Source organism: Cajanus cajan, chromosome 2 (assembly GCF_000230855.2).
Source record: "Cajanus cajan strain Asha chromosome 2, NIPB_CcT2T_4, whole genome shotgun sequence".
Lineage (NCBI taxonomy): Eukaryota > Viridiplantae > Streptophyta > Magnoliopsida > Fabales > Fabaceae > Cajanus > Cajanus cajan.
The window spans coordinates 10,348,818-10,362,547 of NC_138518.1; the positions used below are offsets into that span (position 1 = coordinate 10,348,818).

Here is a 13,730-nt window from a genome sequence, read left to right on the forward strand (position 1 = left end):
CCACCTAATTAAAATCACGAGTTTTTCTTTTTCTTTTTTCGAAGAGGGTATCTTGCTGCGTTATTGAATTCATGTTGGACCATTTGCGTTAAATCAAAAGTTCAAATTCAGTTTTACTGACTTGGATTGAGAATAAAGGGTTGCTGATGTTTTTAGTTGCAGAAAATTGGGTCATCTTTGGTTTTAGTTTCTGATTTTTAAAATCTAAAGATTTTTTCCTAGGTGTTTTTCAAAATTATCTAAACTTCAGTTCTTATTACCGCAAGTTTTTGTACCTTAAAAGTATTTGCTTTAGAGGTTAAAGTTTGGGTTTAAAAAATACGAAGTCGAAAATTTATGGTTTTAAAATCACGGATTAAAACAAGAAAGTAACTCAATTTTCAGGGACACAAGTATCAAAAATCCAATATAAATCACTTTTTAAAATTAATTTTGTGATCAAGGATCATCCAAATATACTTAGTGTTTGGTTAGAAGGGAATAGAGAGGAGAGGAGTGCAAAAAAAAAATTAATCTAATTTTAGTACTCTTCTAATAGATTTGGAAGGGAAATGAGATATTTTAAAATATTTTTGATATAATATAAAAAAAATATCTTTATTTATGTTAATTAATTTAAAATTATAAGGATGTAAAATAAAATGATTTTTAAAATCTCTTTTCTTTCATTATGAATTAAAAAAAATTACATTTCTTTTTCTTCAATCAAACAAAATTTTTAAGTTCTCCCTTCTCCTTTCTTTCCTTCTTTTCATTAAAATCTTTTTCCTCTCCCACCCTTAATCAATGGGACCGTAAAAGTTGTTCAAATTAAAAGAATCAAAGATGTATGAATTATATTCATTGTGGCATTGCAATAATAATATCATGAATCTATGATTCAGACAAAACCTTGTTGAGATTTACATTTGTCATCCCTTTGGTGCTCACATGTCAGAAAACACAGTCGTCTTATTGGCTTGATGCTTCCAAAGAATCTGAGTATTCATGCCTATTGTCACGTTATCACTGAAGGACTACATGGTTTCAAATTTTTCACAAAATTCTGATACACTATGCACCAATTTACCAAACTGCTAGCATGAAAAGCAATAGGAAAATAAATGCTGGGAAGGTAAGTAGGCTTGCAGGTGCAGAGTTAGGGAGAAAGGGGTAGGTGTCAGGTGGGGGAAGCATGCATTCATCACCATTAAAGTAGACCTTGCGAGGAAATGCCCACCCCTGTTTGAATGTGAATGTATCCTTGTTCTTCTGAAGAAGCAACTCTGATTGAACATTCCCAGTTGGTCCAGCTTCCATTAGAAGATCATTGAAGTACTTCATGCCATAGAACATGCCAGTGTCATCTGCATGCATAATAACAGCACACTTGAATATTCATAAAGTTATTGAATTATAATAAAGGATTGAGAGCCTGATTGGATTCAAACTACAAGTGTTTTTTTTTAGAGTTTCTCTATTGAAAAAAAATTATTTATTTTCATTAGAGAAACTCTCTTAATTCTGCTAAACCTGTATACTGTATTCAATCATGCTCTAAGAATTTATTTTTTTTGTTGACACTCACTTATGGACTCATAGGGAAGAAGAGGCTTGTAATCAAAACTGAAAACTTGGGTGAGATTGTTAAGATTTGGATGCTGAATAGCAAGAGTCCAGAGGGAGTAATTCATCCTGTAATTAAAGTTTGTTACAGCGATCTTGACTCGCCAGTAGTCCTTATAATTCTGCTTCACATGCCAGTGGACCCTGATTGGACACATGTGATGCGTGCACTGCAGCAATGGTTGGTTGTCTTTCTTTGGAGTGTGAACCCCCACCATGCTCAGAATTTTGGAGTCACTCCTGCATACCACACAAACAGTGACAAAAGTGATTCAAAAGTATCTCTTCAAATATAAAAGCAAAATACGCTGACACTATTTGAAGCTTCTTGAGATTTTGAACAGGCTTTCTAATGTTTCCAACAACTTATAGGGGTATGTAATTTGTTTCCTAGATAAGAAGGGGTGTCAATGTAATGTATAGGGTGTTAATATAATAGCTCAAAAGTAAAATAGGGAGGGATACCAGAGGAAATTTGTCAAAACTTCAGGAGATGTCAGAGTAATTTACTCTATAATACATGTTAAGGTCATCAATTTGCAGTATCAAACTTACTTCACACAATTCTTCTTGTTCTGGCAGCCACAGGCACAAGAGGGACAAGTGGTAATGGTTTCGTTATAGAAGGATGACAAAGATACACAACAACTTGGATTCTTTCTTGCCAGAAACTGTGAGTATGTGCAGGTAACATTCCATGTCACTGCATAAGATAAAGCAAATGAGACTTCTTACAATTGTTGATGCCAAATGAGCAAATTGAAAAATTTTCAAGTCAGAGAACTTACTTAGTGCTTGAGTCTTGCGGCGCTTGTCAGGTGTAAGGAAAGTGGTGGAAGGAACAACCTTTGCAGGGCCACAAGTGTAGCCTGGTCCTGGAGCCAAGAGAGTGAAGTTCTTGGGGAGTTTAACTGTCTTGTTTGAGGTGCCACCTTGGCCTACACTCACTTGGAAGGATGAGATGGCTTGTGAAGGATCTTGGCCCCATGCTGCCACCACTCCACCCTTACAACAGTTTGAAAATTGCTGGTTGTAGGGAACACCAGGGAGAAGGTCCACAATTGTGGGAGTTTTCTTGCAACAATGAGGTATGTTGCCTTTGAACTTAGAGCAGTCTCCTTGTTCTGTGGCTTGAGCTCCTACCATGGACCAAATAACTTCTTTCTTGGCCCATGTCCATCCCAAGGTCCATCCAGGATTCATGATGTGCCGAAACATTTGGAAATTGTGAAGTGTTACCACAGCCTGATGGAAAATGCAATAGGCATAAGATAAGTGATTTTATTATCATGATAATCAAATACGATACTGAAAGAATTTATAACAATTCACGCACTCTATTCAATCAAATGAACTAAACCTTCTTATATAAGACAGGTGATTTTATTACATGACTGTAGGATTTATTTAATATCTAATAGTTACATATTTTGATAGTTTTTTTTAAGAGTTATTCGTGCTTTTAGTTCCTAAAAAATGGTCATTTTTTAGTTTACTCTCCAACTTTTAAAACCATAAGTTTTTGTCCTAATATTTTTTATATAACTAAACTTTAATCCAAAAAACTAACACTGTTAAGTTATAAAGGGTATTTCGGGACTAAAGTTTGGGTATTTCAAAAATACAAGAACGAAAATTTGTTGTTTTAAAAGTTTGGAACCAAAACAGCATGATCCATTTTTCAACTACTAAAAACATCATTACCCTTTCTTTTGAATATTTAATTTGGTTTTATCCATACATTTTCAATTTTTCAGGCTGTGCAGTACATTCCAATGCTAACTAACAATATTGTAACATTCTATTTGATCTTTCATGGCATCCACGAAAATTAGTTCTTGCTATTTGTTGGAATTTTATGCCACTTTAAAAAAATAGATATATATAAACAATAGCAATGCACTTTGTGCTTACCACATAGCCATCTGGTGTCCAAGACATGACATCCCATTTGATTGTTATGTTTCCGTTTGGATCCAAAGGATCATAAGCAACTATGACACAAAATAAATTAAAAAAAAAGAGTTGAATATGCATAATGCATGTGTCATAGTGAAACAAAATCAGCAGATAGTTAAGCTTTGTATCTCACCCGCACAGGAGAATAACACAGCAACACAAAGAGCTGAGATGACAAGCCTCATTGTGTGAATATGATTCAACTGCTACAATTGGCTCCAAGACAGTTTCAGTGACAAAAGCTTTTAAGATCAAGAGTTGTTAAGTGGCAAAGTGCTATGGCATTGAATGTATAATAATATTGTAGAAGAACCTTCCAGGGAATTCTCTTGGGGTTCCAGTTATGTGTCTCACCTAATGGTTGTTATGAACCTGCACATTTTTGTTGCTATATAATATATCACTGTCTCATGCTTGTGATTTCTGTTTAAGTTTCCCTTTCTTAAAGCTACCGCTACAGACCAGAACATATATGTGAGAGTGGACATAACACTTCAACGGTGTGTTTGAAAGGGAAAGGAAATTCCTTAATCAAGGAACTAAACACAGTGAAAATAGAAACGTTTTTCCATGGAAAGGAAGGACTTTTTTTAAAGCATCTTTTTCCCCTTTCTCATTTGCTAGTGCAATTTTCTCATTTGTTCGAAATTTTTCTAACAATGACAGTTATAAAATGTGATGAATAAATTTGGAAGGAGACGAAATAAAATGATGAGAAATTCAAAGTACTTACATAAATTTTGTAAATTTTGAAATTTTCAATTTTTAAATTAATAATAATTAATTTTTTATTTAATTTTTTGTCATGTCATAATTTTGTATTTGTATCAAGTAATTGATTAGAAATAGAGTTAATCCCTTATACACTGTTAATGTAAAAGAACCAATTATATTTTTTAATAGTACCATGTCAGTTGCTTATTTAATAAAATAATAATAAAATAAGCAATTTTAAAATATATGATTGGTTATCGATGTAAAAAACTTTACCCTAGCAGTGTATAGTGTATAGGTGATTAACTCTTAGAAATATTATGGGCATTTAAAATCAGGGAACAAATTAAGTAAATTTTAAACCTCTTACTTTTTTGTTGGATCAAATTGACAGACATTTTTTCATTACATGTTTCATAGTTTTTAAAATTGTATTTTCACTTTTATTAAATAACTACTATGATACAAAAGAGTGGTTGAAATGTGAAGAGAAAATTCATATAAATATAAAATATACAACTAAATGTCAGAAAGAACTATATCAAAATACCCCAATTTATCATACTATCGAAGTAACATCCTAAAATGATACTTATACATAAAAAATGTGAGATTTGTAATTAGGAGTTCATAAGTCTATTTCATAAGTCTAAATTTATCCTATTTCTTAAATTTAAGAAATGAGTCTAAATATGTGTATGATATAACCAATAAACTTTTTAAAGTTGGTAAGAAATGAGTCTAAATATGTATATGATATAACCAATAAACTTTTTAAAGTTGGTAAATAATCGAGTTCTGTAATATATTGTCAGGAATTATACTTTATTGAAAAAAATAAAACTCATTTTTGTGATATCCTTTATGCGATATCTAATATAAGCTTTTTAGTTTAAACTAATTAACCTAACTATATTTTAAACATCACTTTAAAATAAAATCTTATAAATAGGTAACAGGAATATCTATAATTAGGTTAGTAAACCTACACTACACTATACGTAAGTCACTAAATTTCAGTTTTTTTTTCTTACTTATAAGAGTCAAATTCGGTATAAAATATTTATAATAATTCACACAGTACTCAACCAATTAAATTTAAGTTTTTAAAATAAATTACTAAATTTATTATTTTAAAAATCATAGGAAGCATTATTATTAGTATCTATCATTTATGGTTAATAATCTATAATTTATAATAATAATGATGATAATATCATTTGATTTTTATTCTTTTTATTTTATCCTCAACAATTTCATACATACTTAATAGTCTGTATGCAAAAATCTTTTAAATCAATAATAGTTACAGTACTGCAAGTATGAATTGTCTCTGATATACCTAATAAGTGTGAAATTATATACTCCTCGTGTGACCACTACTTGGTCATATTAGGTAATATATATGTTCCTTCCCTGGAACTTAACAATCAGTTTTTGATAGTTTCTTTATGATCTTGCTTGCTTTTTTTGTCTTTGCTCTGACTCAGAGAAATGAGTTTGAAGCAAGCAAGCAATGTTGGGACCGTTTGTGAATCCTTTTCCAATAATAATAAATTTAAAAAAAAAAAAAAAAAAAAAAGGACACCCTAACCACTTCATGCATTTGTGAGACCTCCAAATTTGAATGCTTCAATTAATAAATATTGTCAAGTACCACTAATTTGGAGTCCTTTTTTGCCAGTTGGCTTAGCCAGCAATTTCTTTGTTCTTGAAAATTTGATATATACGCAATTTAACAAATTAACTTTTCTTAATAATGCAATCCAAGAGTGATTTGTGTTAATTCTAATGCATTATTTTTTATCGATTGAAATCGATTTGAGTCTCATAATACATTTATCATATATGCAGATCTTTCTTTTTTAAGTCAAACTGAAAACTCTTATTTTTTGATTGATTAATATAAAAAAAACATTTATATTAATTTGTCAATTTTAACCCCACCGTGGCATTTTGTTACTTATTTTCATTTAATGAATTTTAATTAATGGGTAAAAATAAAATATTAGGATCTTTTTTATACTACATGCATGTCTACATTTGTACGTGTATAGAGAGTTAATTTTTTTTCATAAAAAATAAGTTTGACAGGTATAATAAAACCTCCTTTTCTCTGATTTTAGTCTTCAATGTTTTTATTTCGTTGATGGTGTTTGAGATGTTTATGTCAAAAAATACAAAGCAATAAATCAGTTGTTAAGTTGGTTTTTGAATTTGAACTTTTGGTGTTTATAATTACCTCGCCTCTATTCTTGTTTAGAATTTAATATATTTATTCCCGATTGGTAACAAACATGCAATCATGGTTACAATTTTGATAATATAAAAAATAATGATTTATATGTGATTATCGTACTTTAATTATTAAAAGTTAAAAATAAATCATAATTTTTATTTAATTTATGCTGCATTAAAAATAATGAGGACCATACCATTATATGCGCGTGACTAAAATTGGATAAAATATATATTGATTTAAAAATTATAGATATGTTTTTTTCTTTTCTTTTCTTTACAAATAATAGAAATATTGAATTAGTCAGAAACTATTATTATTATTATTATTATTATTATTATTATTATTATTATTATTATTATTATTATTATTATTGTAATATAGTAAGTTGGTTCAGGGTTTAGTGGATGCTAGAAGGAAAAATATATAAGCCTTTCGCTAAGAACAGAATCTCATAAACTTATTCTCAAAGAAATTTTAGAGAGAAGTTTTAGAGAGAAAGACTCTCAGTCCGTAAACTTCTTTCTCTCCCAAATTTCGCCGTTTGATTATTCTTCTCCTCTAGATCATTAATTTCTTCTGTCTCTTCTTGGATTCAAGCTAGGAAGTTTGTTTTTGGAGGATTGAAGTTCGCGGGTCGAGCTTCGGGGGAAATTCTTATTCTCCTCAATTCTTGTTGTTCTAAGCCAATCTTCAGGTGAGAGAAGCTAGAATGTAGGTTGATTGGTTGCATGTGAGTTTAGGAACTCAATTGGTGCATGAATTTTGAGAATCAATGGTTGAATTGAAGGATTTGCTCATTTCGGGGTTTTTGGGAAAAATGGGGTTTTGATGATTTTGAAGTATCGGGTGAGTGCTTGTTGAATCGGAGATTGTTTTTGAATTGTATGAAGTCTATGTATTTCATGTGGTTGGGATTTCCTGATTTTTAAGTGTTGGAGGAAATTTTTGGGTTTTTGGGGGCTACTGTTTGAATTTGCGTCGGGAGCATGTTCTTGGTGCCGGACGTGCATTCATCAGAGGCAGCCATTTCCTAATCACGCTGGGCGTGATTGAGATGAGAGCCTCTGGATGCGCCACACCGAGCGCGAGGAGAGCCACGCCGAACGCAATATTAGACAGTGGCTCTGTTTGGCATTTTACTAATATGGCGCAGGGTGGGTGCGCCGGGCGTGGAGACTCTTGTGAGTCTCTGGCTACAAGGACGACGGACGTGATAATTCTATGTCGGGCGTGGGAGAGTCTTAGAGCTCTCAGGTTGGATTCAGGCTGGGTGCGAACTAACTTGTGCCGAGCGTAAGTATGTTTGGTATTATGATTGAAAATGATGCTTTTGCATGTTTAAGGTTGAAGTTGGATCATGTATGTATGATATATGATGTATGGTGGTGTATGATTCATATGTATGCTTGGTAATGATATATAAAACATGATTTGGTATGTACTTTCATATGAGGATGATATTGATCATGATGGTGGATTGACCATGTATGATGTATGATACATTATTGCATGTGATGCCTTATGGCATGTGTCTAGCCTAGGACTTGAGGAAAGGGAAAATGTTTTCGAATTGGAAGAGCTCACATAGAGTCTCTTGAGGGTGGTGCTTGGATAGGCCACTGGTTTGGGTGAGTCTCCTCTAAGTCCTTAGCTAGTGTTGGAGCAGGGTATGAGGTTGAGGGTTATTTCCTTAACTAAGTACTAGGGAAGGTGCGTGGTTCCTTGCAGATAGTCGGTGGGAGAACTCCACAAGTGACTTGGTAATGCATGTCAAGGTCGTGGTAAGTCTATACCCAACTGTATTATACTTGACGGTGGAATCGGACTTCCAAGTGTTTAAGTGACATCATCCGAGTTGACTCGAGTGGGGATTTATATCCTGGTTAGCTGTGACCGAGCAGGCGCATTGGGCGTGAAAACAGTTGGGGTGGTTTCGGTAGGATGGGATGTCACTTATACTGCTCTGTTATTAGAGAGATCTCCTAGGTGAATGCGTGACGACGCATTAGATGATTGATATGCATTGATATCTATCATGAATTGCTATTATTGCATGATTTCTATTATGATGATGTGTATGGTGTTTGACTTCATGTTTGGTGAGTTGATGATTGAGTGAGATGGAAGTCCCTTGGGACATGATCGGATGAATATGTAGTATAAATTATTGTTCTATATTTGTATAGTTGTTTATTAAACTCTAGTTTACCCTTTTGTTTCCATGTGGATGAACTGCGATGATCATACTGTGTATGAGAGTAGGTCAGGGCTAGCTTTGAGTGGTAGTGACCACTGCGAAGGTGTGAGATTTTTGATCCTGATGTTATAGTAACACATGATGTATTAGTTATAGGACTTGACTGATGGTAATGACTGTATATATTTATATACCTATTTCTAAGGGGTTTGTAAGTACATAAATAGAAGTTTTATTTATTTTGCTTGTATATTCATATATTCAGTATTATTCATTTAATAGTTATTCTGATTGACTAGTATAATTAGCATGATTCTTCTAAGTGTAAGGATCATGACGGGTGGTTATTATTATTATTATTATTATTATTATTATTATTATTATTATTATTATTTGTGTATCTGTTACGAAATCTATAATGAGTTATGTTACTCATTTGTTTTAAAGAAGAAATTATATTATTATTTTATTCATCAATTATTTATTTAATTTTTAAATTATTACATTTAATATAATACTTATCAATTATTATATTATTTATTTGAATTATAATAATAGTAATTAAAGTTTGGATGCAGAATTTAAATAGAATAATTTATTTATTTGAAAATTTTTAAATTTCTTGAGATGAAATTCTTTATTTAAATGTATAATTTAAAAAAAAATTGTAATCTAAACATTTGTCTAATTTTTTAAAATTATATAATTTTAAATTCTTCCAAAAAAAAAAAAGTAAGAATTTGACATTTCTCATATTTATTTTTCTTATTTTACTTATATATTTTATCTTATATATCTTTTATCTCATCATTCTTTTAATTATTGAATATTTAAAAATATTTTTAAAATTATTAAAAATTATCTAATATTAATTTTTAAAATTATTAAATACTTTAAAATTGATTAATATTTATTTTTATAAAATTTTCTCAATAGGATAGATGTTGTGATGTTGATGAAATCAATTTTTACTGGAACAACGCCGTTGATGGTGCTGGATTTTACTCAATCGCCCTTCGCTCCCTCGGATTTGGGCTCACCAATAACCTGTCAAATAGGCCAGCCCACCCTCCAAAGTCCTAACTGGACCGGGCAAAAAAGCCCACAGGACCGAAAGCCACATAAAATCCTTAGGACTAGGACTAGTAGTCTATGACCTAATTTTTTTTATATATATTAATTAAACAAATCAAAGAATTAAAGAATATTTAAGATCGTCTTTAATATTGAGTCATGATTTTACATACTTATTAGTTATAATTATTTTGAATAAGAAGTATAATTTTTAAATTCTTGTAAAATTACATTGCATTTAAAAATATTGTAAAATTTCATAATTTAATAGTTGGAAGATGAGAGACATTTGATAGTTTGTAAAACCAGCTTAACTTTATATATATTGCTAGTGTAAAAACATTTATACTATTGATTAAAAATTATTTTAAATAATAAATATTTTTTAAAAATTATTATTAGAACAAATAATTTTATCATTAATTATATTTGATTGGATAAAAATATAAAATAAAAAATAATTATTTAAATTTTTGTCAAATTGCATTACATTGCAAAACCTTGTATTTTATTTTAAGTGATTAATTTATTTAAGATATATTCTATCATTTACCATCATATGAATATTATTTATTCCATATAAAAAATTGATTTAAATTAAAATTGATGTCATATTTTTTTTATCTGTATATAAAATATAAAAAATAGCATTATGGTTTTAAAAATAATAAACAAAAATTCATGCGGTGAAATCAAATAAAAATATTCAAAATAAACATATTTTGAAAATTAAAATAAAAAGTGAAAAATATGCAAAATTAAATTGAAAATTATGTGAAAAATGAAGAAGTCACTGATTTATGTTATTGTTCCCATCATTTTGTGAAAGAAAAAATTCAATGTTTGGTGATATTGTCCCACCAGATTGGCCTAATTAATTTACATAAATTTTCATAACACAATCATAGTTAAACTATTTTTTTTATATAAGCAAAATAGAATTAACAAGAGTACAAGGGATACTCTAACTCATATACACAAAGTATTTAAAAAAACAAAGAAAGTTAATACATTCCACATTAATCCAGAAACCAAAAACTCCCAAAATAGGCGACTTAATTAGCATATACCTAACAAGCTTCTCAAATCCCAGACACTATAGTACTATCAGGATGGGATGATAGAAAGTAATCCTCACAAATGAGTAACACCAAACCAGTGAGACAGAAAGCTAACAGCCAATGTGCAATATTAAGATAGACAGGCATCAGGAGTATTGGACCAAGAAAAGAAATCATAATTGAAAGAGGGAAATCTGGCCCTTAACCATCTCCATGAGCGTAACTGCACCAAATTTAGCATTTTAGAAACATGAATTATTTTAGAATTGAATATGAGATCATTTTTAACCATCCAGATTGTCCGGATAATAGATAACTAGATAAGAATCCAAAAGTTATGATACTTTGTAGAACAATAACGAAGCCCATAAAACTATTCCAAGTTTTGCACACAATAATTATGCATAATAGAATTTAATCCTAACCAATTAATGTACACCATTTAGAGCTGATAAGAAACCTCACACTCAAAGAACAAGTGAGAAGTAGTTTCTCCCTTATTCCTACACAAACCACATTCCAACTGTGATGCTTGCAGAACACCTCTTCTAAACAGATTATATTTAGTTAGAATTCTGTTCAAAATACCCTCCAAGCGAAAGCTTAAATTTTTGTTGGAGCAATGCTAGTCCATATACACATAAATATGACATTAGATGCAAAAATTCTATCATTCCTCAAGACCTTAGGTGCCACGCTAATTGTATGCACCCCATTTGGTGCAACAATCTAGGACCATTTATCTTCATCGAAAATAATGAATTTTGTATAGTTGATAACATTCAAAAGTTGTTACTCCCAAGCTAATAATCTTTTTCTCCAGCTCCACTTCCATTCAACCACACCCCCTCTCATTCAGACATTTCAACAATAGAAGCACTTTTATTAATTGCTATTTGATATAACCAACTAAACCTATGTGCTAGAATTCCATGACCCACCCATTTATCCAACCAAAACTTAGTGTCTACCCCATTTCCAATGACTTTATAACAATTATTGGATAACCACTCATTACTCACCAAATCCCCATCTTCAATTCTATTTAAATCTACCCACCACCTTGAACCCTTTACACCACCCCCATTTGATAAATGTAATACAATACCGTATAATGAACTAATAACTCTCACTCAAAGAAATTGCTATTACGCACACTTCTTATGCTAAATTATTAAACTATTGAACCTTGAACTAATGTTTAAATTGATTTAGTAACTTGTCTGATTTTGAAACACTACAAAAAAAAAAGTTATATAAATCCTTATTCGTTATACAACATCATATATTACTTATAAAATTTTACATATATAATTAAATTATTATATATAAAAATAAAAATAAGTTAGCATGAACTTCTCCTATTATTTTTTTGTTAAAAAATAAAAAAAAATAATAATGTGACAAGTGAGGGAATAGGTCCGACCCTAACCCCCTTTTATTTGATATTGTGTGGGTCTTTCGTTAAGTGAGACTAAACTAAATAAAACTTTTATATGAGAGAACATGAACTAGTTCTAGAGTCATGGACCAATTCATATTATTACTCATATTATATTGTTTCTTATACCTTCGTTCTGATGCATTTACATGATTCATTTGTTAAATTGTAGAAAAAATGATGTTTATTTGATAGTATTTGAACTATTAAGTTTTGTTGATGTTGTTAAAAATGGTTGAACAAATCTGTTTTGGATTTTTTCTGTTATTGCATGATTGTGGATTATTAAATTTGTTATTGAATTGGGGTTGATTTGGGAAGGGAAACAGAGGGTGAAGCGAGAAAGAAGGATGGAAAAGAGAGGCGATAACGAGACAAAGGGTTTAATTCCATTTTTTGCTAAAGACAAAAGATGTAGAAAAGAAAAATATTTGCTAAAAATCACCAATTGTATATACATCCTTTGCCGTTTTTTTTTATATTAAAAACCTGCTTTAGTAAGTCATTTTAGTTCCTCCTCCATGAGAAATTCATTTAAGTGCTTCACTGTGGAAATTAAGAGTGTTAACGGTTTAATTCCATTTTTTTTGTCTTAAAAATTATCTAAATTAAATAAAAAAAATTAAGTGTGATTTGATTTCATTCAGTTTAAATAAATTATGAAATTTAAATCAAATCATTACCAAATCAATTCTTTATGATTTGATTTGGTATAACTTTTATGGTTTTAAAATTTTTTATTTAAAAATTAATTAAAATTGTGTAATATTATGTTATTTACTTAAAATAATATGTAAAAAAAATAAAACTAAGAGTAGAAATATTTTTTAATACAATCATACTTATCATATTAAATATTTTTTCTTATATATATAGTTTATCATTTTAAAAAGTTATTTTTAATGTTATAAATAAATCATAATTTTTCTTTCTAAGATTTAGTTTAGTAATTTATAATTTTATAAAACATTTTTTAAATATTATAATGTATATTTAGAGAGAAAAATACATTTTATGTTATTTTTCAATTTTATATACATGTATTAAGCATTTGAAAAGAATATATATTTATAATAAGTGCGATTTAATTTAGTTTAAAGCGATTTTAAATTTTAATTAAAAATCGAACCAAACAGTGCGATTTTTAAAATTTAAAAATTGAAGCAAACTTCTAGCTTGTGATTTTCTATCAATTTTTAATTTTTTGGATCGTTTTGTAATTTTTGATTTAAGTTAATTCCATCTCGAACACCTCTACTAGAAACCATGCACTAATAGTTATACCAAATTAAAGTTTCAAAAGTTATAAAAATATAATGATTATATTTTATTTCTCACAAGAAAAATCAAATTAACATATATTTATAAAATATACTTTTATTAATATATATTAATTTGAAGTTATGTAACAAAATTTTAAATAATTTTAAAATTTAT

The 13,730-nt window shown here is 29.6% G+C and overlaps 1 protein-coding gene across 1 annotated transcript; it reads right to left on the reverse strand.

Annotated features, from left to right (window-relative positions):
• Positions 1–826: 826 nt before the first annotated feature.
• LOC109818990 (COBRA-like protein 4) lies at positions 827–3,935 on the reverse strand. Its single transcript, XM_020384553.3, has 6 exons — positions 3,698–3,935; positions 3,520–3,599; positions 2,394–2,850; positions 2,161–2,308; positions 1,568–1,845; positions 827–1,346 (listed from the first exon to the last, which is right to left on the reverse strand). Exons 1-6 carry the CDS (start codon positions 3,747–3,749, stop codon positions 1,066–1,068), a joined length of 1,296 nt encoding a protein of 431 aa, XP_020240142.2. The 5' UTR covers positions 3,750–3,935; the 3' UTR covers positions 827–1,065.
• Between the last annotated feature and the right edge of the window lie 9,795 nt (positions 3,936–13,730).